Here is a 26,028-nt window from a genome sequence, read left to right as displayed (position 1 = left end):
GTCATCCATGTGTGGGCCTCCATCCTAAGATGCACCAGCATGCCTATCTTACAGATGAAGAAATTGAGGCTCTGTGGGGCCAGCTTGCCCAGGCAGACTTGATTCCAGTTTTAGGGCCACGTTTGCCTCTTCACTGAGTGGGTGGGGTACCCTGCTCCTAAAGGCTCTCCTCCACCCCAGGGTCTTCTGTCACCCCCAGCCAGGAACATGGGCAGCAACAAGAGCAAGCCCAAGGATGCCAGCCAGCGGCGCCGTAGCCTGGAGCCCACGGAGAATGTGCACGGGGCCGGATGTGCCTTCCCAGCCTCGCAGACCCCTAGCAAGCCAGCCTCCTCCGATGGCCACCGAGGCCCCGGCGCCGCTTTTGTGCCCCCCGCGACTGCAGAGCCCAAGCTCTTCGGGGGCTTCAACTCCTCGGACACTGTCACCTCCCCGCAGAGGGCAGGGCCCCTGGCTGGTCAGTGTCCCCTTCCTACTGTGTATCCCTAGGCAGCGGTCACACTCTCGGGGCCCTTCTTTGTCTCTAAAGCAGAGCATCTGTGGGTCCCCAGTTCTGGGGACTGTTGGTGTCCTGGAGGTTATGAGTGGGGAGGACTCCTAAGCTGGAAAGTGGGGGCTCTTGTCACTTGGGGCAGCCACATTCAGAGTGTAAGAGATCCTGGAGGAGAGGTCTGTAGGGGACACTGGGATGCAGAGGGGAGGGATGCTGGGGACCAGGCCCTGCTGCTGCCTCCCAATCTGGCCTTTGTTCTTTAGATGGTGGATGATGGGCTATGGGCAGTGGGCGGTGGAGGGTGGGAGGTGGTCTATAGGCCTGCAGTGGGGTTACCCTGAGGTGGTTTCCGTTGCACTCCTGTGCCCTCTGCTGGTGAGGTAGGGTGTGGCACCAAAAATTTGCGCCTCAGAGCACTAGGTTACACACACAGGGAGGCGCATCTCACGGTCATACTCAGCCACATGCACAGTCATGCACACATGGACACATCCCACAGCCAGACCCAGCCCACATGCACAGCTATGCACACATGGACACATCCCACAGTCAGACCTAGCCACATGTCTGCTTACACATCCATACACAAGCGCATCTAACTCCTAGACTGAGCTGTGCATACAGCTGCACACCCACGTGGGCACATCTGACTGATTCATACAGTTATGTGCCCATGGGGGTATATACCCACACTAAGTGGAGACACTCACAGACACCGTGCTCTTAGAGACATACCTGGGACAGACACCCCCAGCCCAGCACACATAGATACACATGTGCACACATAGCCTTACACCTTACACATGGAGCTGTACACATGCAGTCAGAAGTCACTGAGGACACATGTGACACAGACAACACTCATGGATGCCCAGCCTTACAGCCTGCCACATGCACATTCTTTTGGTTGAGAAGCATTTGTGGAGTCCTAGTTTATGCTACAGAGACAGTATTCCACTTCTCTGGGCTGGGCTGATGGATGAGGAAGGTGGTACCCCACCAGGGGTTCTGATACCTCTCATTCCTCTCTGCAGGTGGAGTGACCACCTTCGTAGCCCTCTATGACTATGAGTCACGGACAGAAACAGATCTATCCTTCAAGAAAGGGGAACGGCTACAGATTGTCAACAACACGTGAGTACCACTTTGGGGACCCCACTCTTGAGGGGCCCTTCTACACCTGGAGCTTCCAGTAGAGGGTGGTGCAGAGCCTCTGGGGCAGCTTCTGCCCTTGGTGGGTGGTGGTCCTCCCAAGACTGGTCCTTCCCTCATCCTGGGCCCTGCCTCCCACACCTCAGTCTCTTCCTCTTTCTGCTTCTTTCTCGCTGGCCCTTAGGAGGAAGGTGGACGTCAGGTGTGTACTGTGGCCAGGATGGAGGGGATGCTTCGCTGTGGCTAGGGGCTGCTCTCTGCATGTGCTTTTACCACTGTCCCTGCCTGTGGTCTCCACTCCCTCGCTGTCCCTGTCCTCTTTCCATAGCTTATTCTGCATCCACCAGTTTGATTAGACCCTCTACCTTCTTCCCCCCATCTTCCTGTTAGCTCATCTCCCATTCAGGTTTGTGAGTCCACACTGGGTACCAGATGCATGCAGGGCCCAGTGTATTCAGGAGACCAGGGTGGAGCAAGCCTTAGCTCCCCTCCTGGAGACAGTATGGTGGGGAGGGAGCCTCCCTAGTGCTCCAGGCCAGGCCAGGGAGCAGGCAGAGGCAGGCTGGGGTCCCTGTTGGGTGCCCCTTCTGGGGGGCTCTTTCTATCAGCTTTCTCTGTCAGGCTATCTCTCCGTGGAAGGACAGTGAGCGCTACAGGTGAAGGTGGTGGGAGCGTTCTTCAGGGAGGGCCAGCTGATGGTTGGGGGGCAGTGCTGGGCTATAGGGCCCACTCCTTCAGGCAGGTAAGGCTTGGGGACTTTGATCAGGCTGTGGGAGGCCAAGGGTTCTGGAAGGTAGGAGGGAATCCATCTCCAGGTGACTCAAAGGTCCCGTTAAAGAGGCAACCTTTCCACCTGCTGTGGGGATATCTTGCTGTTCATGCTTCCCTTTCCTTGAGCATGCTGGTCTCTCTGCCTGAAAAGCCCTTTCTCTTGTCTTCGGTGAACTCCTATTTAGCCCTCAGTACCCAAGCGCATGATGCCCTCTGTGTGAGGCAAAAACGAGCAGGTGCCACGTGCTGTGCCAGACATCTTCACCTGTTCCCTGTTCATCTTGCTGATTTCTGTGATCCTTGCCAGGGCAGCTTGATGGGGGAGGAGCTGTCTTCATTTTGCAGATGAGGAAACTGAGGCTCAGAGTCGTCAAGGCCCTTGTCCAAGGTCACATGGCTGCCGAGTAGCAAGCCCAGGGTGGAACCTGGGCAGTTACTCTCCCTCTGCCAGACAGCCGTCCTGAAGGAGGGGCCTTTCCTAACCTTTCCTAGTTCCCTTCCCATCCAGAGCCCTCAGCTGATGTTTCTTTCCTAATGGGAAGCTCCTGAGCTGGCCCTGTTCACCTTACTCCTGGGTCTCCGTGTCCCCTGCTGTTGGTGGCATTGGTGACTGGAACAAGGCATGGTATGACAGGTGATATTGCTGCACACTGTGTGAGCTGCTCTGTGCCCAGGGCTGAAACTGGCTGTGCTGTTAAGGCCCTGAGAGATAGGGCTCTTATTTACCCTGTTTCACAGATGAGGAAACTAAGGCTTGGGAGATAGATGAATTGCCCAAGATCACACAGCTGATAGAGGCAGAGCTGAGTGGGGCAGTGCCCATGGTCTTTGGAGGGCAAGACCCCTGCCGTGCTGGGCATCTTTGAGTGAGTGACAACTGCAACTAAATTGTGGTAGCTGCAAAGACTTGGGGACTTGGACTGTGTCTCTTCCCCTGGGGTCAGAGAGCAGCTCCCCCCTTCCTGATATAGCCACTTCCTTCCCTCTTGTTTTCTTGTGGACAGGGGTCTGGCCTGGGGGGCTGGAGCCCGTTACAATGGAGTCTCATCCATGGGAGGCTCCTGGGTGGTGGGGACAAGGGCAGTGGTAGGGCTGAGATGAGAGCCCAGGGTTCCTGCCCAGGCCCGCAGGCCAGGAGCCACTTCAAGCTACAACTTCTCAAGGCTCCAGGGAGTCAGGGTGGGGCCAGGTCTGGCCCAGTGCTCGCCTGTGCTGGAAGAGGTTAGCAGGACTGGGTTGGGAAGGGATGGAGGTGGCACTGGGGAGGAAGGGGATGTGGGCTAGGTAGAAGGTGTCTACCCGGATCAGATGTGCTCAGACTCCCATCTTTCTTGTCTCCTGTTACAGTGCAGAGTTCTGGCTGAGCCCTCCACCTTGTGAGTTGGGTAAAACTGGGCTGAGTGACAACCTGACAGGATTGCTGTCTGCCCAGTAACGGGCCTAGAGGTCTGCTGCATGATCTCTCTTTTGTGTGTTTTTTTTTTCGTTGTTGTTATTTTGAGACAAGGTCTCTTTATGTAGCCACGGTTGGCCTGGAACTCACTATGTAGATGAGGCTAGCCTAGAACTCGGAGAGCTGTGCCTGCCTTTGCCTCCCAAGTGTTGGGATTGAAGGCGTGCGCCACTATGCTCAGCTTGCTACACAATCTTGATGCCCCGTCGCCCTGGTTCCTAGGTCTTCTGGCTCTGAGTGCCAGGAAGCCAGCTAGGCATGATGTCTTGCTATCCAAACTGTTGCCTGGACTCGCTGGACTAAACCTGCTCCAGCCAGACTTGGGCTCCCAACAGGTACTGTGGGCTACTATGTACCTCACTCCTTCTGCCTCTGTGCCTGGAGTACAGGATGTCACTACCACCCATCAGAGCTCCTAGGGACCTGCCTGGTCTCTTTATTCCCTACCCTCTGTACAGACTGTGCCCAGGCCCTGTGTTTCTCTGCATGGGCTCCTGCTTCAGCCCAGGCTGGACCACACTCTGAAGGGCAGCCTGTTGGGTCTCTCATTGTCCTGACAGCCAAGAGAGTTCATGTCAGTGCTCACACTAACACTGAGGCTCAGAGAGGTGAAGTTAGCAGCCTGAAGTCACACAGCTAGTCAGGAATCATTAGGATGTGACACTGCAGCTTGGACCCTGGGTCTAGTACCTTCTCTGGTCACATGTGAAGGGTGAAAGGTTGTTAGGGAATGTGTGATTCTTCCTTCCCTACTCCTGTCCTGGGTGGAGTCAGACTTCTGCCTGGTGGAGAGTCACCACTATTCCCAACAAAGCTTGCTCAGGCACCTCTGCAGCTGGGCTATTTGAGAAACTGGGGCCCCTCATGTGGGACAATGTCAGACCCTTGACTAAGCCAGCACCCAGTCACCTGAGGCAGGTTTAACTTTCTAGGCCTTAATGTGAGAAGGTTTGATGCCCCATGGTCATTATTTTAGCCCACTCTGAGCCCAGCTTGATGCTCGATACACACAAAGTCTATGAGAGACAGAATATTGCTTTCTTGACAGCTGAGAAGACTAAAACCCAGAGAAGGTATGCTACTTGCCCAAGGTCACACAGCATCTCCCTCAGGGGCCTGGGTTTCTGAAGGTGTTTTGGAGAGTGGGGAGGTGCAGGTGCACCCAGAAACATAGGTTTAGTAGTTCAGTCCCTATCAGCCCCAGACATGATACCAGCAGTCCACGCATATGCATGTTGGTACATACTCCATGCCCCCCGCCCCCACCCCGTGCTGGTGTTTGACCTCCTGGGAGTCTAGCCTTCAAATGCTTCTAGAGTCATGGGCCAGTGAAACGGGACCACTTATCTGTCCCTGCCTTTTGTGAAGGCAGCCCCCAAATGGGCCTATGAACCCCGAGGCCTCCGTGGGCTGCTGTTGAAGAGCTTGGAGTTCCTCCGGTGGAAGTGTCCAAGGGGTTATGCAGCTGACCCCCCTTTGATACTGAAGGGCTGCCATCTGGAAGTTTGCCCATTTTGGCTGCCTCATTCTGTGGCCTCTGAACTTGGACCTGGGTCCTGTACTGGTTCAGCCTGTGCCCTGCTCCCAGCTTTTTCCTCTGCCCCCTTTTCTCTTCCCCTGGCTTCTAGGGATCTCAGCCTCTGGGTCACAGAGAGGCTGCTGCAGCTGGCTGTGGGTATCAGAGTCCCTTGACTTGCCTTGTGGCTTTGGGCAAATGGTCACTGGGCCTCATTTTACCCATTGGGGACTGAAAGATCTTAGAGAGTTGTGCCCTAGGACTTGGTCTCTGTCTCTTTGGACAAGTCCTTTCCCACTCTCTGCTTCAGTTTCCCCAACTCTATAAAGAAAGGATTGGTCTCTCTTGCCGGGGTGCCCAGGCTGGCCCTTCCACGTCTCTCTGCTATAGTTTCCTTAGCTGAGGGCTGGGGTTTTACCTTTCTCCTTGCAGGGTGATCTTGGGGCCCAAACCAGATAGAAGAAAGTGGGCACCCCCAGTGGTGAACACGGGTCAGGGGTGGAGCTTTGGGCATGTAAACCTTGTTCCTGCCAGGCCCCAGATGAGCCTGTGCCCTGCCTGCATGTCACACAGATAAGTTACACACGGGGCACCAGCCATACCCTTTTATTGTCCATGCTCTAGAAGGGACCGGCCCTCTGGTGTAGTCGCAGCCTACAGCTGAGTCCAGGGTCTGGGTGCTCACCTGCCCTCTTGCAGATCCTTGGAGCTTCCACAGCCCCACTTACTTCTCACCTCAACTTCTCCATCTGGGAAGCAGGATGAAGCTATGTTCCTGTATCTGTGGACTCAAGTTGAGGCTGTGTAATATGAGGCCAGGGCCTTGCTGCCCCTGCACTAGGGTGGGCCTGCCTTGCATCTTCTCAGGGTCGAGGGCAATACCAACTGACCTAATATTTGCCCATTACTCAAGCCTTGGGTAGAGATGAGCTGGAGAGCCACTGAGACCCATGGTATCTGCAGGGAGATGTCTTCCCTGGAACCAGGACCCGGCCTGGCTGTGTGACCTTGCAAGGGACCTTTTGCTTCTCCAGCCTCAGTCTTCCCATCTGTAGAGGGGATGTGGGAGGGGCAGGCCCCCACCTCCCAGGCTGCCCTGCCCTCTGACCTTCCCTCACTCCAGTCTTCTCCCCATTACCTTTGGTTGCTTTGGATGTGAGGCCTCTGGCTGCCCCCTTGCCCCTTCTCCGGTGTCCCCAGTGTCCCCAGCACCGCCTGGCTCTCGCTCTCTCCCTCAGCCCTCTGCCACTGCCTCTCACCACCCCCATCTCTACCTCTTCTCTCCTGTTGGGCTCTCGCTTGCTCCTCCCTCCTCTGTTTCTGGACCCCCGCTCCAGCCAGACCTGGTTCACATTCAGATGGCTGCAAAGGTACTTCTGCCCCTCCCCTTCCTGCCCAGGCCCAGAGCCCAGACCCTGCTGGGAGTCCTCCTGCCCTTTTCCCCACTTCCTTCCTCCTTCCTTCCCTTCTTCCTGGGATAGTTAGTGTAGAGGCCCCTGGGCACTGGGGCTCTGCCATCTCATTTCCCATGACTCGCTGTGTGACTTTGGGCATATCCCAGGCCTCTCTGGCCTCAGTTTCTCCATGGACATGGATAGGCTGCAGGAGGAGGCCTGTAGTTTTTGGCTAAGGACCTGTAGGAGTAAGCTATGATTTGGGAGAGAGGCAAGTATTGCTCAGTTGCAGGGCTGGGCCTGGACTGTTGCTGAGCCCCAGAAGACCCAGCTCTTGCCTCCATCTGGTGTTCCAGCTCCCGGGATTGGGTTTCCAGATCGAAGGGGTTGAGGAGATTTTGGTCTAATCCGACATCCATCCTTGCCCCCTTCCCCCAATACAGCCCTTGACATTTGCAAGTCACCGTTACTGTGAACATCTGGCAGTGCCTCCGGGTTAGTTTTTGAGCTGCACGGCACAGTCCTGCCCAAGTCCAGGGTGGCACCCCTTTGAGTCTTTGGAGTGTATCAGGGAAGAAATAGAAGCTCCAGGTCAGCTCCTGCTGGCTTGCTGTGGACACAGGCTGGCCCGGCTTCCCTTGCTGCAGGGCCTGGCACACACATGGAAGGTCAAGGTTGCAGGCCTGGCACCCTTGATAACTGCCATTCTCTGCTCCCTTCCCCCTGCTCAGAGAGGGAGACTGGTGGTTGGCGCACTCACTCAGCACAGGACAGACCGGCTATATCCCCAGCAACTACGTGGCCCCTTCTGACTCCATTCAGGCTGAGGAGTAAGTATGTTGTATGACCGCTGTCTGCACCACTGCTGCTGCTTGTACAGTGTCTCTCCTGGGCCTTTGTGTGTGGTCTGAACTCCTACTCCATCAGGACCAGCTCTGTAGGCTGCGAAGCCTGGCCCACCAACACAACTTTGCCCCTCTCATCCTAGGTGGTACTTCGGCAAGATCACTAGACGGGAGTCAGAGCGATTACTGCTCAACACAGAGAACCCGAGAGGGACCTTCCTTGTGAGGGAAAGTGAGACCACAAAAGGTTCGAACATATCTGTGGCTGGTGGAAACTGGGCTTTGTGGGTGGTGTTTGAGCTGGGTATTGCAGAATGAATAGGAGTGGGGTACATGGAGTGGGGAGGGAAGAGCCCTCCAGGTGTTAGAAACAGCAGGATCAAAGGAAGGTGCTTTAGGATGATCTGGGGTGCTCAGGGGTACAGCACAAGGTGAGGTTTTTCTTCTCTGGCCTGTTTCTCACATAGGGAATGGGCACAGGTTGTCAGGAGCTTGGTGTCACATAGCCAAAGCCTTGTGCCCAGGATGCACACTGATATAATGGGCCCTTCTGCTTCCCCTTCTCCTGGCCTTGCCCTTCCCCCACCATCTGGCCCTGCTTCTTTCCTGCCCCTTCCTTAGTGAAGAATGAAGATCATCCCCTTCTCCTGGCCCATCACCATGGCAACGGAGCTGGGCTGCTTCCTGTGGGCCTGGGGCTCAGCGGGAGATGGAAATGTGGAGCATGCACCCCCCATGTGTGCTGTGTGCAATCATGGGTCTGCGTGTGCTGTCTGGGTTGGGGTTGGTGAGTGGTGCTCCTTGGGAGTGAAATATGATGGGGTCCTGGTTCCTGGGGCCTGAGGAGTGTGGACATATGTGAGCATGTGGCCTCTGGGCGCAGGCGTGCTTCTGTGTGCACATGTGGTTCCACTTGGCCTTTGGCCTGTGGCTTCTGTGTACCCATGACTTGGGCTGTCTGCAGAAACAATGGCTTGAGGCATACAGGGAAGAGTTGGTGGGGAGCTGTCCAGGGGGTTCCAGGGGTCTCAGCAGTGGGGAGTGGGGAGGCAGGTCTTCCACTCAAAGCTGCCCACTGCCTGGCAGGTTCCAGGCCTCTTCTGGTTCTTGGAGCCTGTGCCCCACTTGGGGCCACAGCTTCTCTAGGCTTTAGGGAGGCAGGGTCCCGTGCTCGTGCCCAGCACATGCCTCCTGCCTGGGACTGCCACAGCCTCAGCCAGCCATTGTGCCTGCCTCTTCAAGCGGTCTTTAGGAAGCAGAAAGGGGCAGACATGGGTAGGCTCAGAGAGGACAGCAGCCAGGCCAGGGACACCCAGCCACTTGGGCCTGTTCCCAGGTCCCAGCAAACATTATGGACTGCCTGCTGTGTACCCACCTTTCAGATGTGGGGTTTTTTTTTTTGTTTTTTTTTTTCAAATTTTTGAGATAGGATCTTCCTGTAGCCCCGCCTGGCGTGGAACTCACTATGTAGGCCAGACCAGCCTTGATCTCACAGAGATCTGCCTACCTCTGCCTCCAAGTGCTAGGGTTAAAGGCATGCGCCAACATGCCTGGCTTCAGATGTGTTTTGTTTGTTTGTTTTGGTTTGGATGTTTTACTTATTTTAATTTTTTTAGACAGGGTCCCACTATGTAGACCAGGCTGGCCTGATCTCAGAGATCCATATGCCTCTGCCTCCCATGTGCTTGGGATCAAAGGTGTGTGCTATTAAACCTGACTCAGTTATGGTTTTCATGAATCTTTCCAATAGCCTTATTGTGCAGAGGAAGAAACTGAGGCCCAGAGGAGACAGACAATGACTTGTGAGGGTCATGAGGTTGGGATGCACACTCAGGATTCAGAGGTCTTACCAGAACAAAGAGTTTGGGAGGACTTTTCAACCAGGAGTTTCTTCCCTTTCCTGGCTGTGCCTGCATGGCTGCCTTGGTGCCTGCCCCCCAGAGAGGGTGGGCTCAGAACTCACTTCTTCAAGCAAGGGCCCCGTAGCTCTGTGCTACAGAGTGCCCACAAGGAGGCGCTGGCAGGCTGATAAGTGAGGAGGTGGTCATGGTTCCCCTGCCCTGCCTGCTCTCAGGTGCCTACTGCCTCTCTGTGTCTGACTTTGACAACGCCAAGGGCCTCAATGTGAAACACTACAAGATCCGCAAGCTGGACAGCGGAGGCTTCTACATCACCTCTCGCACCCAGTTCAACAGCCTGCAGCAGCTTGTGGCTTACTATTCCAGTGAGTGTCCTCCAACTGCCACCCAAGAGGGGTGGGGTGCCCCATCTCAGGTGCCTACTGCCTCTCTGTGTCTGACTTTGACAACGCCAAGGGCCTCAATGTGAAACACTACAAGATCCGCAAGCTGGACAGCGGAGGCTTCTACATCACCTCTCGCACCCAGTTCAACAGCCTGCAGCAGCTTGTGGCTTACTATTCCAGTGAGTGTCCTCCAACTGCCACCCAAGAGGGGTGGGGTGCCCCAAGGTGCCCTTGACAGTCCCCTCCCTGCCCCTCTCCCCTTTTCTCCCTCCCCTCTTCCTGCTCTCCCCCAGCCCAGCTGCTTAAATCTAGGCAGCCTCCTCTTCCTCCTCCCCCCTCCCCCTCCTCCTCCTCCCCCCCTCCTCTCCCCCCCTTGCAGCTGGCAGATGAGGAGGGGGCTGCCCTGAGTGAGCTGGAAGGGAGGGAGGGAAGGGAACAGAGGCTGGGGTTGATTGTTTCTACAGCCCTAGGACTGGTCTGAACCAGTTCCTGGAAGTGGAGGAGGGGGGCAGCTGCACTGATTTCAGCAGAGCTGAGAAAGAGGAGAGAGCAGCAGGGGTTGAGGGGCAGGAGCTGGGGTGCCCAGTGGTGTGTGCCCTTGTGGTTGCTTAGCCCTGGCTCCTTCTCACCTGGGCAGCCTCGTCAACCTGGGCCTCCAACCACTCTCTGAGACCCCACTTTTCTCTGGGATCAACTGCCATTCTGTCCCCTCTGCCTGTGTTTTGGGCCCCAGGCTAAACTCTGTTCCCAGATGAAGTCATCCAAGGGCTGCCTTGGGACCCCCAAACCCTGGTGGCCAAGGACTCCTTCCTTTATCTGCCCTTTCCTCTGTGTGCCCCCCCCCCAGCTTCCTGTCTCCTGGCAGCTCCTCCAACCCCCCAGCTGCTCTTCTCTTGGGCCTGAGTACATGGCTGTATGTTCTGCCTCAGGTGCCACGCTCCTTACCCTGCGGACCCAGGCTACAAAGCCTTCAGGACTCCTAAAGGACATACAAAGTGTGTCTGATAGCCCAGCCTCTTACCCCCAAGTTTTCCTCTGTGTTACCTGTGATCCCCAGAGGTGAATGGAGGGCTTGCTCCTCCCTGGGCTGTAAACCTCCCTGGTGTAGGCTTCTGCACTCATTCCCCACCTGGTTCCCTGGCACTGTCAGATCTGACAGATGAGCAAATGAATGAGTGAACTGAGCAGATACACGTGGGACTATGAGGAGTGGGGCGTCTGCACACAGGACAGGGAAGCCAGTTTGCTATGGGACACTGCCTGAGCAATACACCTTGCCTCCATCTCCAGAACATGCCGATGGCCTGTGCCACCGTCTCACCACCGTGTGCCCCACATCCAAGCCTCAGACCCAGGGCCTGGCCAAGGATGCCTGGGAAATTCCCCGGGAGTCCCTGCGGTTGGAGGTCAAGCTGGGCCAGGGCTGCTTCGGAGAAGTGTGGATGGGTAAGGAACACATGCCCCTGTCCCCACCCAGCTAGGCAGCTCAAAGACCCTGGGTCCCCATGCTTTTTAACTATCCCTGTTGAACAATTGGGCCCTATTTTATATGTTAATTGTACAAAGTAATAGGTTTCCTGTGACACGTTCAAACCCACCCGCAACATACTTTGCTCATATTCACTCCTATGACCCATTCTTATCAGGGCTTCCCCAGCAAAGGGTGACCCCAATTGGGGTCAGCACTGAGGTGGGCACAACTGATTCCTTGTGGCCTATGCTTTTAAAGACCAGGGTACCTATGTGCCAAGAGCTGATGGGGCCTGGGCACCACAGCCCTCGGGACCTTGAGTGTCTGGCAAAGTGGTCTCACTCTGAGCCTCACCTTTCTGGTTGTAAAACGGGGGCTGATGATAAGCTTTGAAGATCATCTGCACATCAGCTCAGCGTGGAAGGAGAGAGTGTTATGTGGAGGGAGGGCTGGGAAGTTAAGAATGCCCTTCACCCTGGTCATTTCCTGTTTAACCCTGGAGCCACTGGGAAATCGCCCTTAATAATGAGCTCAGGGCAGCCCTACCTAAGCCCAGTGGATGGTTTCTGCTGACCTAGGAGTAGAAGAGGTGGGCCTAGGGGTAGCAAGAGGCAAGGTTCAGGGGTTTGTTGGGGCAGTAGTGACTACCATTCACTCTCCTCCCTTCAGAGGGCACAGAGGGGCTAGGAAAGGGAACATTGCCGGGACAAAGGCCTGGAGGCTGAGCCAAGTCAGGGAAGGGGAGTTCTGGGCTGTGAGTGGAGGAGGCAAAGAGGGAGAAGCCAACTCCTAGGCCCAGACTGAAGGGAGGGTTTGGGTAAAACCTGGGTGGGTCCACAGCCTCGGCTTTTCTTGACTACACTCATTCCTGGCAGGTATATGGTGGTCTGAGAGAGCCTCCCACCTCCAGGTAGACCCAGGAAACAGATCCCTATATGACCCGAGCTCTACCCTCAGACCCAGACCTTATAGAAAGAGGACTTTTAACCAGACTGGCCTCTCAGTTTCCTGTTTGGTACAGTGCAGCCTCTGAGCTGACTTCTTGTTTTGATATTCTCAATGGCCCCAGCCCCAGCCCTCCTTCTCCTCTGTCCCCACTAGGGGTAGTTCTTATTGCTGATGTCTGAGACACTGTCCTTGCAGAAATCTGATCACCCCAAGTTAGAGTAGTTGAGTAGTTGAGACCGGACTATGGTCACCTACCTGTCAGGCCTCTGTCTTGCTTTCTGGGAACATTCCTACTAATCAGAGCCCCGGCAGCAGCTACTGTTGTGAACATTGGCAAAGACTCACTTTGTGTTGTGAACAGCCCTGTGAGGAGTCTCCTGTCCTTTGAGCCCATTCTACAGATGGGAATAGAGTCTCAAGAAGGTTCCCCAATCTTGGCTGGGCCCAGTCTGTGGGCCGGGAAGCACTCATGCAGGCTGTCCAGGCCCCAGTGCAACAGGAAGGTAGCCTGGACTGAGGCGGCCTTGTCTTTTCCCCCTCAGGGACCTGGAACGGGACCACGAGGGTTGCCATCAAAACCCTGAAGCCAGGCACCATGTCTCCAGAGGCCTTCCTGCAGGAGGCCCAGGTCATGAAGAAACTGAGGCATGAGAAGCTGGTTCAGCTGTATGCTGTAGTGTCAGAGGAGCCCATCTACATTGTCACAGAGTACATGAGCAAGGGTAAGGCCTGGGCCCATGCCAAGTGCTCAGGTGTCTGAGCATGGCAGAGCAGGGCAACCTCACTCCTTATCCAGAACCTTGTAGATGAAATGGCCCAGAAGCTAACCCAGGGTGGGTGTGCAGTTGTATCAGGGACTGCCCAGCTCTTTTCCTTTGGTTTCCAATGGCTTCCTACAGTGGATTGCTGTTCTGTTTTCTAAAGCTGTTTGCTATTCTTGGCAAGAAAGAGCTCCCCGAGCCCTCTAAGTCCCCAGCTTGGCCTTGATTTAATTTTCAAACTAATTGTATTTAAAATTCCATTTGTTTTATTTTATCCCTTATTTTTTATGATTTATTTGTGTGTGTGTGTGTATGTGTGTGTATGTGTATGTGTGTGCGTGTGTGTGTGTGTGTGTCTATGTCTGTGTCTGTGTGTGTTTGCGTGCACACATACCCAAGGAAACCAGGATCCTTCAAGAGCTGGAGTTAGAGGAAGATGTGACCTGCCTGGTATGGTTGCTGGGAACCAAAATCCCATTTATTAAAACATTTGATAAAATTCACCCATCTTTGGTGTCTAGTTCAATGGAATTTTAAAGATGGAGTCTTGGGACTGGAGAAATGGCTCAGCAGTTAAGAGCACTAGCTGCTCTTGTAGAGGACCCAGATTCAGTTCTCAACACCCACATAGCAGCTAACACTGTCCATAACTCCAGTTCCAGGGAATTCAGTGCCCTGTTCTGACCTCCACAGGCACTGCATGACACGAATGCACTTACATATATGCAGGCAATACATTCATACACATAAAATAAAAGTAATAAAATATTTTTTTAAAAAAATGGATTCTCAGGGCTGGAGGAATGGCTCAGCAGTCAGAGACAGAGTGTTCCTACAGAGGACCTGAGTTTGGTTCCTAGTACCTGTGTTGGGTGATTCATAACTGCCTGCAACTCTAACTCCAGGGGACCCTGCAGGCGTCCTCATACTGAAGTATGTACACACACACATGAATGAAAATAACACTAAATCTTTTTAAAAGCGGATTTTCCTTTTGTCCCTTAGCACAGTCCAGATCTGTAGTGTTGCTGGGTTTGGTGGCCTGTGCCTGTCATCCCAGCACCCAGGAGACTAAAACAGGAGTATTATGTTTGAGGCCAGTCTGGGTTACATAGTGAGACTGTCTCAGTAAACAAAATGTGGGGCTGGGGATGTTGCTTAGTTGGTAGTGTGCTGACGTAGCGGGCATTAAGCCCTAGGTTTAGCCCTGGGTTTGATCCCCAGTACTGTATAAGCTAGACATGGTGGCACACACCTATAATCCTAGCACTGGGGCAGGAAGATCAGGAGTTCAAGGTCAGCCTCAGTTGCAGCATAGTAAGTTGGGCTGTATGAGACCCTGTCTCTAAACAAAATGAAAATGTATAGTAGCCACATTACCCCCAAAGTTCCCTGTTGCCCTAAGAAACAAGACCCTCCAGCTTCAGTCCCAGCAGCCACTGACTTGTTTTGTCATTATAGACCCATTTGTCCTTGACTTATTTATCCTTGACTTTGTGTGGTCTTTGCATTTGAATAATGCTGATGCTCACTGCAGGGGTCAGTGGCTTACTGCTTCCTCATGGCCCAATAGGATTTCTTGGTATGCATGAACCACTGTTGATCTGGTTCCCTGGAGTGGATGGTGGGCTGTCCCCTGTTTGAGTGACAAGCATGGAGTTGATTGAAGCTTTTTGCCTCACTGGTTGGGTAGTGCCATGATCTGGGAGCTATGACTTCCTGCACAGGGAGGCCCAGGCAGGGCTGGAACTGGATCTTCATTTCTCTCTCCAGGAAGTCTGCTGGACTTTCTCAAGGGGGAAACGGGCAAGTACCTACGGCTGCCTCAGCTAGTGGACATGGCTGCTCAGGTGAGCCTCTTCCTCCCCACCCCTTTGGCTCTTGGGTTGAGCCAGTTCCGATCTCAGAGTACCCCCTTCGGGAAGCCTGCCTTCATCACACCAAACTCTCACCTTGCCATAAGCATCAACTCACTGGAGCCCTTGCAGGTGCTTAGAGTGATGGTTCTGGCCAGCATGGCTTATCTGGGCATGAGGAACACTGACTTGCTGCAAGACCTCATGTCTCTCTCTCTCTGTGAAGGTCATTGAATGCTTCAACAAATACGTATTACTGCTTACTATAGGCAGTGCCCATCAACTCCTTTTAAAGTTGAATCCCGATTACAATCAGAAGAGGTAGATTATTAATATATATTATTGTTATTATGTCCATTTGACAGATGGGGAAACTGAAGCTCAGAAAGGGAATGTGGGACAACAGGCCTGGCAGGCACCTGTACCTGTGGGTCAGCCAGGACCTCTTTCGTGGTCACCTGCTTCCCTGGCTACATCTTATTATGACCTCTCCATTGCTCTTTGCCTGTACCCCTGTCTTCCACCAAGTTCTGGTCCACTTTTTCACACCAGTAGTGTTTATTGTATGCTGAATAGCTACTTCCTTGAAGAAGTGTGGGGTGGGCAGAGTGAGTAGCTGGCTCACCATCCCTGGGGATAACCAGCCAGGGACACATGCTGACAGCCCTGGGACAGGTATGGGTTGGCCCCTGAGCCAGGTTCTCCATCTGTACAGATCGCCTCAGGCATGGCATATGTGGAGCGGATGAACTATGTGCACCGGGATCTCCGTGCTGCCAACATCCTGGTTGGGGAGAACCTGGTGTGTAAAGTGGCCGACTTTGGGCTGGCTCGGCTCATCGAGGACAACGAATACACAGCCCGGCAAGGTGGGCAGCATCTGGGAGGTGCATCTGATGGTGTCAGGCAGGTCACACCTCTGCCCTGAGCCTTGTTTTCCAGTGTACTAGGTGGAAACAAGAACAGTGTCCCTGTGGCAGAATGGTAGTGATACCTGTCCCTTCTCAACTGTAGGTGCCAAATTCCCCATCAAGTGGACGGCCCCTGAAGCTGCTCTGTACGGCAGGTTCACCATCAAGTCGGATGTGTGGTCTTTTGGGATCCTGCTGACGGAACTCACCACCAAGGGACGGGTGCCTTACCCTGGTGAGGAGGCTGTACATCTGTCCCTGACCTTGGTCCTGAGGGCAAATCCTACCTGCTGGGCTCCTTTCCTGGCTAGATACCCAAGAGGCTGAGCTCTGATCTTAGGCTGTCTGGTCAGGGTGCTTAGTCTCTTAGATATGGTCTTATCCATCCCAGGCAGGAAGTGTTCTTGTCCCTGTCAGTCTCCCATCCCATTGCTTCTCTGGAGCCAGCTCCTCATAGCCCTCTGCCTGCAGGGATGGTGAACCGAGAGGTGCTGGACCAAGTGGAGCGGGGCTACCGGATGCCTTGCCCACCCGAGTGCCCTGAGTCGCTGCATGACCTCATGTGCCAGTGCTGGCGGAAGGAACCTGAGGAACGGCCCACCTTCGAGTACCTGCAGGCCTTTCTAGAGGACTACTTCACGTCCACTGAGCCGCAGTACCAGCCTGGGGAGAATCTATAGGAGCTCTGGGCATGGGACCATTGCCCTAGGCTTCTGGGTATCGTCTCTGATGTACCTGCCTCCCTTCACCCTCCCTCTGGGGCTGAGTTGCCTCAAGATGCCCCCTCTATCATTGGAGCATGGGAAGGCTTCCAGAACCAGGGCAGCAAGGAAGGACAGGACGAGCCTGGCAGAGTGACTGTTATAGTGAGTGACTGTCCTGGCGCCTGACCTGACCTGGCCACATGCCTGCTCTGTGCATTCTTTCTGGAGCCTGCCCCTCTCTGCAGGAGGTACTGGGTGAAGGGCAAGGCTGGGGGCGGTTTTCCAGCCTCAACCCACTTCACTCACCTGGCTCTTCTCTACTTTCTACACCCTGGGTCTGCCTTGAGCTGGTCAAAGAGCCTTTCCAAAGAGGAATGAGGCCCAGCCTGCACCTCTGTTCCTGGCTGTCCATGTTAGAGGCTCTTCCGTGGCTCTCAGACTAGGCAGCCCGAGGCCCAATGTGACTTCAGATGGGGGTCACTGTGAGCACCCCCTCAGCCCTGTCCTCCACGTGGGACCGACTCATTTCTCTCTTTTCACTGTTGCAGAAACTGAGTCCAGAAAGGGACTGTGACTTGCCCAAGGCTATGAAGCAATTCAGGCTTGAGGTGGGCTTGGCACCTGGTGCTCCCTCTATCTTCCTCAGGAACTAACCAGAATCATCCTCAGAGGCACCATGTCAGGACTGGGGCCTGAGGATGGGTTAAGGGTGGCAGAGTTCTGCCTCTGACATTCTCATGTTCTGTCACAGGGGAAGAGAATGGAGATGGGTGTGACACTGAGCCAGGAATGAGGGGTAGAGAGTGATGTATGGGGCAGGCTTCAGTCCAAACCTGGGTGGGTTTGACCTTCAGAGCCAGTGTGAAATGGAGAGAGCTCTCAGGCTGCCAAAGCAATCAAACAGAAGTGGAAGTGCTTAGAAGTCAGAGGCCCTGGTCCTGCTCATCTGTCCTGATCATTTCAACACCTGGGCCCTGTTCTCCTCACCTTTACACCCCCTAGCTCTTGAGTAGGGAGGGGAATTCCTTGGCCAGGGTAAAAGAGGGCAAGGATCCCTATTGCTATACACCAACACTGACTGTGTGACCTTGGATGGCCCTGCTTTTTCTCTGAGCTGCAGCCTCTACTCCTGTGGCTATGACATCCGCCATTGCTCAGCTGCTGGATAGACCTAAGGGAATGTCCAGAGGGCAGCCCAGCCCCAGGACAGCAGGTGACTGCTTCATCCCTGGTTCTTCTACCCCGTCTTAGGGTATGTGGTGGCTTCATTCTCCCGCAGTGTCCCCATCTATAAGGTGGGCAGCTGACGATTTGTGACTTCCCACTGAGAGTCCCTGTGTGTATGTATTTGTATGTGTACATGTGTGTGTCCCCCTTGTGTGTATATTTAATGTGTAAAAACACCCCTCTGTTCTCATACATGACCATTTCACCCACTGCCCCATCATAGCAATAATGTTCCCAGTTCTGGGGCCTCTCAAGGTAGTCAGGCCCCAGAAGGAGGAGGCCAGGTGGGGCCTGCCCAGATACTTCCGCATTTCTTTCCATAGGCATCTCTTGCCGAAGTCTCCCAACCACCTGGCAAGTCTGGGCTTGCCACCCCAAGTGCTCCCCAGCCTCCCTCTAACAGCCCAAGGCCCTTTATATAAGGTGGCCTCAACTGTCCTATTTTTTTTAAACAGTGTTTTGTAGATTTCAGATGACTATGCAGAGGCCTGGGGGCCCCCAGCTCTGGGCAGGGCCTAGGGGTTTCCCACATTCCATGGCCCAGGATTTGGTGGGGAAGGAACTTCCCAGAATTGGTTGTACATACTTTGCATATTGTCTGATTAAACACAAACAGACCTCATTTGGCCAGCAGTTTATTGAACATTTGTGAGTGGGAGAGCAAGAGACGACATTGCAGGAAAGGCAGCAGTCAGGAGCCTTGGCCCCTGCAGCATTAGTAGCTAGGGGTTTCTAGACCCGGGGGTGATGTGATCAAACAGGACAGCCATGGTGGAATGAACTGTGTGTGCACATCAGCATGTCTGGGAGAAGCACCAGGCTAAGGCCAGGTCTTCTAAAGCTCAGAATGTAGATGATTGGGAGATGGGAGCAGATGGCAGGATGGGGCAGGGCTACCAAGCCTGCCTAGAGTGTTGTGGATGTGTTCTCAGATCCTCTCAAAGGCGCTGTGTGTGTGTGTGTGTGTGTGTGTGTGTGTGTCTGGGGTGGGGGCAGGCTGAGCAGGGTGGGGGTGAACCCATGAAAGGCCTGAGCAGGGAGAGGCCATGGATGCTTCTGCCCAACCCCAAGGACCCAAAGTCTTGGCCTGTCCGACCTGAGGAAGTTTTACTTGCCCCAGAATGTACACCTGTGTCTGCAAACTTCTCTGCCCCATTCAAACCCCCGGTAACATACTGAACCTCACCTCTTGCCACCCCTAGCGCCACCTCTTGTAACTCCTGGGTCGGCAGAAACCAGCCAGTGGCAGAGAGGCCTGGGCTTGGCTAGGGCTGCCCTGAGCTCAATGTCAAGGGTGATTTTCCATTGGCTTCAGGGTTAGACAGGGAATGCCCAAGGTGAAGGACACTAACTTCTCAGCACTCTCTCACATGTCAGAATCCGGACACTTCCCAGATCATGTCCCTTTCACAACCACATACCACAGTGGAAGCCTGGGACCTGTGATGTGTGCATGTTGGGGAATGAGGTGGGTGTGAACCGGGGCTTGGGGTCTGGGTCCTGGGTCCTTTGCATCTTGGAGAAGCAGGCCTCTGTGTCCATGAGGGATGGGGGCTTATGCTCATGATGTCTGTGCTTGTTCATGTGTATGTTTGAGCATGGGCATGCATCATGTGGTCTGAGAGTAGGTGTGACCTAGGTAAGTGTACCTGGATACTTGAGGGAGTAAGGTAAGCTGTGTGTGCTGCCTGAACACAGGTACAGGCGGTGTGAGTTCATGCGTGCCTCCACACGATGCCCCTTCTCCAGCTCTCCCTTTCCACTGTGACTCTCCTCTGTCCTCTGTTCATCTCCAACCTCATACTCCAGGCCTGGGACCTTGATGATTCTAACCTGGAAATGCCCTTTCTCCTTCCTCTGCAAGCTGATAAACTGTTCAGCCTTCAAAACACCTCAGAGGGCCACAGACCACTGGAAAGCATTCTCTGGCCCCTGGAATCCACAAGGGGTTGTCATGGTGGCTCAAAGAACTCCTTCATCCACTGAACCTGGTGCCGGGGAGGCTGGCAAGATACCCCCAGATTGGGCTCATGGGGCAGTGTCTGTGCAGGGAAAGGAGGTGGAGGCCAATATCCACCTCCTCACACACCTCCAGCCCCTTTGGTTTCTAGTCTTTCACTCTGAGCCACTGTTTAGTTTGCTTTCATGGGACTCTGTGTGTGAAAGAGACAGGGACAGGTGCACCAATTGCAGAGCAGTGCGCCTCGGCTTGGCCTGGGCCTCCAGTTGGGGGAACCTCTGCTCTGGCTTCATGGACTTGCGGCAGGGTGTGAGGCCCTGGGGCCCTCAACTTTCCATGGGTTTGCTTCTAGTCTGCCTATATTTTTTTCTTCTAGAGGGCATGTTTTCCTGTGGCAAGAATCAGATGTGTTCCTTCTAGCAGAGTAGGAAGATTCAGAAAAGCACAAATAAGTAAAACAAAATAAAACAAAAAACTCAGACCCATCTGGCCTTCCTTCCTAGAGGACAACACGTCCCCAGGGCATGTACACTGCTTGACTGTGTATGCTTCCTAGTCTCTTGAGTCTCTCTATCTCTGTCCCTGGGCTCTCGTGTACCGGCTTACTTCTGAGCTGTTGTGTTTATAGAAAAACGGAACAAAGTTTTGCCCTGGGCTCAGCACTGCCATGGCCCCTGCCTGTATGCGCCTGTGTGTGCCAAGCAGCTCTCTCTGCCCCTTGGCCATCTGCAGAGCTCCTACTTTCCTTGGGGATTTAATCAGCCTTCCTACCGATGTGTTATGGGTGTGTGTGGGGTGTACATGGGTGTGAACTGTGTGGGAGATATGTGGGTCTAGTGTGATTAGGATATGGATTGTGTTTGGGTTATGGGGAAGGGTGTGGTTATATGTTTGGTGTGTGAGGTGGGTGTGGGATGGGGGGTGGGAAGTGTGTGGTGTTCGGTGTCTGGGGTGGGTGTAGGGGGTGGTAGGTGTATGGTATGGTTAGAGTATGGGGTATGTATAAAGTTGCCTGTGCTGTGTGTGTATGTTTGGTATGTGGGCTTGAGGTGGGGGTATGTGGAGTGGGAGGGTGCTGTGTAGGATGTGTTTGGTGGGGTGTTGTGCGGGATAACTGGGGTATGAGGTTGTGTGGTATGTATGGGGTGTGTGTACTCCCTGCCTGCTGCTGTCAATCATAGATAACTTTTCTGTCCTCTGCTCCTTTCCTTCATTCCTCAAGGAATCCTGCCCCTCCCCACGTATGTGCACACACACACACACACACACCCTGTATCCATTTTCCCTCTGTTTTCTTTTCCTTTTTTTTTTTTTTGTGGATTCCCAAACTACAATTTGCAGAAAGAGCTGGACAGACAGAGCTGGACAGGATGGACTGGGAAAGGCACTGTGGAGACCGGGTGGCTGGATTTGGGTCAGCAGAACTCCTGTAAATCAGTGTCTGGGTACATCTGGTTCTCTGGCCCCAGCCCTCTTTCTCTCCAGAACCCTGGGAAGTGTCTCATGAGTCCAGGCCTGTGTCCATCTGTCTATCTTTGAGTAGCCTCCACCTTCTGCATTCTACTGTGGGTCTTATTAAATGCAGACTCTTTCTTCTTGTCCTTGTTCAGGGTGGAGCGATCGGGGTGTGTATGCGTCTGTGCATGCCATCCCCTTGGCTCTGCATCCTTTGTTCCTACCTTCCACCCCAGTGGATCTGTTCCTTTCTCATTCACTCATTTATTCTTCATTCATCATTCATTCATTCATTCATTCTCTAACAAACACATGGCCTTGGTGTCTTCTGCAAGGGGTGAGCCTGCTTCCATTCTGTCCCCCACTCTGAGTTTCCACAATGCACTGTACTCTCCACTCTCTTGCCTCTTACTGCCTGCTGTCCCTCTCCCCTCATTTTGGGGGTCACTGCCATTGGCTAGGGGCTGTTTCCTTTCCCTGTCAGTACTAACATTATCCAGCTGTGTGTGCATGAGAGACAGGCAGACAGAGGCTCTCCTCCACCCTCCCTCTCCTTGCCTCCAGGGAGCTGCCCCAGCTCTGAGGTCGGTATTCACATACTGCATGCATGCGTGTGTCTGTGTGTGTGTGCAGGCTTGTGCACATCCACACTGGAGGCTTCTCTGCTATTTCCTGCCCTTTGTGAGATGCCCCTCCTCCATCTTGATTATTCCAGATGTGCTGGCCTCCCTTCATGCCCCTCTTCCCTTTCCCTCTGCTTCTGCACTGTGAATCATCAAAGCCTTTGCTTTGCTTTTTCATAGCCGAGCAGGTGTTCCTCCATGCCTTCCCTCACTGCTTCCCTTGACAAGTTCGCATGGAGTCCCTGCTGTAGGCCTGACTGTGACTTGGAGCACAAAAGGAACCTTCTCTCTGACTAGACTGGACAGGTGCAGAAAGTCCCCAGGCCTTAGGAAAGTGGAGACAGGCTCTAGCTTGTCCAGACAATTGGGCTCCCAGGGAAGGGAAGGCCTGGTGGATGGGTGCTGTGGGGATGGGGTGGAGGGCTGCTGGTGACAGACTCCATATAACTGAACAGTTCATGCAAAAGCCCTGGGGTGGGACTGTGGTAAATCATCACAACCTCTTTTCCCCCTTGTTCTATCCTTTTCTGGATGTGTGTGTGTGTGTGTGTGTGTGTGTGTGTGTGCTTCCTTGGGTCTGGATCTCCCTTTTTCACCTTGCACCACCTGAACACCCACAGACCAGGTGTGTATAGCACAGCCTGAGTTGTGTGTGGCATGTGGTACATGTGTGGTGAGGTTGTATTTCATACTGTGGAGGGGGATCGTGATATGTGGAGCATGAGGTGTGTGTGGTATATGGTATGAGTGTATATGGTGCACACTACATGTGATAGGATTGTGTTAACTGTGGCTTGTGTGGTGTGCAGCACACATGTGTGCAGGCTTGGTGTCATGGCCTGGGGTCCTTCCTGTACCTGGATCCAGCAGCGGCTGAGCCAAGACCCCCCACACTGGCACAGAGACAGCCCCGTGTCACCAGCACTCATCTCTGGCACCTGCATTTGTCCCTAACTGCCCTCACGAGGCATGGTGGTAAGGGTAGTTCCTTGTCCTGTTCTTCCCTGTGTCTGTTCTTTGTGTCAGTCTCTGTGCCTCTCCTCTGTCTCTGCCCCAGCTCTGCATGTCGCCTGCTCAGACAGTGATTAGTTTTCATTGAGACGTAATTGCACAGTCTCTTGTCCATGTCCACCAGCATCCTACACGCCTTTCTAGCTCTCTTTCCATCAGCCCCCCCCCCCCAGGCCTTGTCTGAGTCTCCTCAGGCGTGCACATGTGGCCCTTGGGGTCCAGTTCCCGCGCTCCTGGCCGACTGAGAGCAGCTGCCTCCTCTCCCTCAGTTTTGGGGTCACTGCCACTGGTTGAGGGGTTGTTCTCGCTAATTCCCATGGCTCTTTGAATAATGCTCATTACAGAACCGCTGCTGCTGGTTGTGTGTGTGTGTGTGTGTGTGTGTGTGTGTGTGTGACAGTGACAGACAGGGACCCTGCAGCTCTGCCAGCCCCACTCTGGACTGCAACTTTCATGCTCATCCCAGTGGCCTGCACTTGCCCATCCACGCAGTCAACACCCTCTGTCCTCTATGTGCCCAAGTGCACATGTGTTGTGAGCCTGAGACTCAGTCTTTCCTACTCTGCTCTCATCTGTTTCCAAGGCGTTTCTGGAATTTTCCCTGGCCCTGCCTGTGTGGCATTCAGAGAGGTGTGTGTGACAAGCGGTCTGGCAACGTGTCATCTCTGCTCCTTTCCCTAATCCTTTGTCCTACTCTGGCTAATTTCCTTTACATTTTCTTTTGGTCAACACTTGCTTGAACGGCTCCCATGAGGGCACATGTGAGACAGCTGCTGTCATCCAGACTCTGCTTTCTCCTGTGCCCTCTCTCAGTGCCCAGGCTCCCCACAAAGCCTCTCCCAGGTCTTTTACAGGACCCTCTCCCAGGCTCTGTCCAGTGTTTGCTTACTTCTGCGGATATGTACCTATGACCTGCCTGTTCATCCTGCTGTCTACCCATCACTTGTCTGTCCAAGAGGGCTTTTTAAATTAAAATTTGTTTGTATTTAATTAATTAATTAATTTATTTATTTATTATGTGTCTGTGCACATGCCACAGTATACATGCGGGAGTTGGTTCTCTCCTTTTACCATCTGGGTTCTGGGATTGAGTTCAGCTTGTCAGGCTTGGTGGCAAGTGCCTTTACTATTGAACCATCCTGTCAACACCTTTTTTTCTTATGGTCTTTTTGAGACAGGGTCTCCCTGTAGCCCCAGCTGTCCTGGAACTCACTATGTTGACCAGGCTGGCCTTGAACTCACAGAGATCCGCCTGGCTCTGCCTCTGGAGTGCTGGGACTACAGGCGTGCACCACCACGCCCAGCTATTTTTAAATTTTATTTGTTTGTTTGTTTGTTTAATGTATTGGTGGGGGTAGTATGCCACAGTGTGCATGTGGAGGTCAGAGGGCAACATTCAGGAGTTGGTTCTCTCCTTCTAGCATGTGGGTGCCAGGGATCAAACCAAAGTCTTCAGGCTTAGCAGCAGGTGTCTTTACCTACTGAGCCATCTCACTGACCTCCTAGAGTTATTTCTAGGCTCCTTTCCTGGGGTTCTACATCTGTCTTCCTTCTATGGCCATCCACCCTGCCTCATCTCCATTCCCCCACAGTGGAGGGTCCAGGCATCATGGGCCCTTACCCACTGTCTGGCCTCTACACCCTCAGGGCCCAGCCCAAGTTCAGCATCTCACCCACCCCTTCCTTCCACACTCAACCCTGTGTTCCTGCCTCAACCCTATCCCAAGAGGCCACCTTACTGGTGGACACCTTCTCTTAAAGTACCTGCCTACTCAAGTGTCCTGGGGACTCTCCCCTTCCAGGTGACAGTTAGTTCCCATCTTGGCCCCATTCTCTGTGTTTCTTTTGTCCTGACCTTGCTGACCTGGGCTACCTGGGCACCCTTTACATGTGAACTGTCTCCTGTCGTCTTGCCCCATGTATGCACCTCACCTTCCCTCTCTTCTTTCATTAAAAAAATTAGGGCAGGGGCTGGAGAGATGACTCAGTGGTTAAGAGCACTGGCTGCTCTTGCAGAGGACCCAGGTTCAATTCCCAGCACCCACATGGTGGCGAACAACCATCTGTAACTCCAGTTCCAGGGAATCCAATGCCCTCTTCTGACCTCCTCAGGCATTACGTGAGACAGGTGCACTTATACACATGCAGGCAATGTACTCATTCATATAAATAAAAATAATAAAGAATTAGGGCATAACTTGTATGCCATAAAATACATGTCTTGAAAGGAAAAAATCCTCTAAATTTCATGTCATGATTTCCTCATTGTTGACACTCATTTTAAACCTCAGACTTACTAAGATTTTTTTTTTTTTTTTTTGTCTTTTTGAGACAGGGTCTCCTTGTAGCTCCAGCTGTCCTGGAACTCACTATGTAGACCAGGCTGGCCTCGAACTCACAAAGATCCACCTGCCTCTGCTTCCCAAGTGCTGGGATTAAAGGTGTGCGCCACCACACCGCGCCTAAGATGTTTTTAAAAATATTCATTCATTCATTCACTTAGTGTGTGCACGTGTGTGTGTGGGGTGTGTGTGTGTGCGCAGGCCCATGTCCCATGGCACACATGGAGGCCAGAAGACCATTTTTGGCAGTTAGCTTGTTTCTCTCCTATCTTTTTGTGGGTTCTGGGGATTGAACTCAGGTTGTCACTTGTGTATCAAGCTTTAACCGGTTGAGCCATCTCACAGCCCCTAGGGTGCCTCCGCTCACTGTGTCATTGTGTGGCATTCTAGCTTGGCACTTCTTTTATTGTTTGGTTTTTGAGACAAGGCCTCACTATACAGCTCTGGCTGGCCTGGACTTTGCTATGTAGACCAGGCTGGCTTGGAACTTGCAGTGGATCTTGCCTCTGCCTTCTGAGTGCTGGGATTTCAAGCATGCTCCCCTGTGCTCTGGCTTGCCTTGGCACCCTTTCAGCTGTGGCTTCTCTTTTGGGAGCCCATCTTTGTCCTTATTCATTCAACTCACGTTTCTGAATGCATCCTGCGTGGCTCTCTGAGTATCGACTCCCTTCTGTTTCTCTGCACCCTCTCCAAATTTTATTGAATTCTGCCTCTATTTTGTGTGTCACTGCTGAAGAGAGAAAAAAGGGGGAAGGGGAGAGAGAGAGAGAGAGAGAGAGAATATGGAATATGATATAGCTGTCTATCTCCCTCCCTCTCTGCTTCCCCCATCTCTGCCTCCCTCTCTCTCTCCCACTACTGGGGGCTCTCCCTAGATGTTTTCAGGGGAG

The 26,028-nt window shown here is 53.4% G+C and overlaps 1 protein-coding gene across 1 annotated transcript in view; it reads left to right on the top strand.

Moving 5' to 3' along the window:
• Positions 1-18,369, top strand: part of Src (SRC proto-oncogene, non-receptor tyrosine kinase) — a 53,774-nt gene extending 35,405 nt beyond the window's left edge. Inside the window, exons 4-15 of the mRNA XM_029557492.1 lie at positions 200-457; positions 1,528-1,627; positions 1,830-1,847; positions 7,511-7,609; positions 7,768-7,871; positions 9,699-9,848; positions 11,160-11,315; positions 12,831-13,010; positions 14,823-14,899; positions 15,621-15,774; positions 15,920-16,051; positions 16,288-18,369. Coding sequence (XP_029413352.1) covers positions 208-457; positions 1,528-1,627; positions 1,830-1,847; positions 7,511-7,609; positions 7,768-7,871; positions 9,699-9,848; positions 11,160-11,315; positions 12,831-13,010; positions 14,823-14,899; positions 15,621-15,774; positions 15,920-16,051; positions 16,288-16,496 — 1,629 coding nt within the window. The 5' untranslated portion in view covers positions 200-207 and the 3' untranslated portion in view covers positions 16,497-18,369. The remainder of the gene's footprint in view (positions 1-199; positions 458-1,527; positions 1,628-1,829; positions 1,848-7,510; positions 7,610-7,767; positions 7,872-9,698; positions 9,849-11,159; positions 11,316-12,830; positions 13,011-14,822; positions 14,900-15,620; positions 15,775-15,919; positions 16,052-16,287) is intronic.
• The last annotated feature ends 7,659 nt before the right edge of the window (positions 18,370-26,028 follow it).

Source organism: Nannospalax galili, unplaced genomic scaffold, assembly GCF_000622305.1.
Source record: "Nannospalax galili isolate Female #2095 unplaced genomic scaffold, S.galili_v1.0 scaffold228, whole genome shotgun sequence".
Classification (NCBI taxonomy): Eukaryota; Metazoa; Chordata; class Mammalia; order Rodentia; family Spalacidae; genus Nannospalax; species Nannospalax galili.
This window is presented reverse-complemented; position numbering and strand designations above follow the sequence as displayed.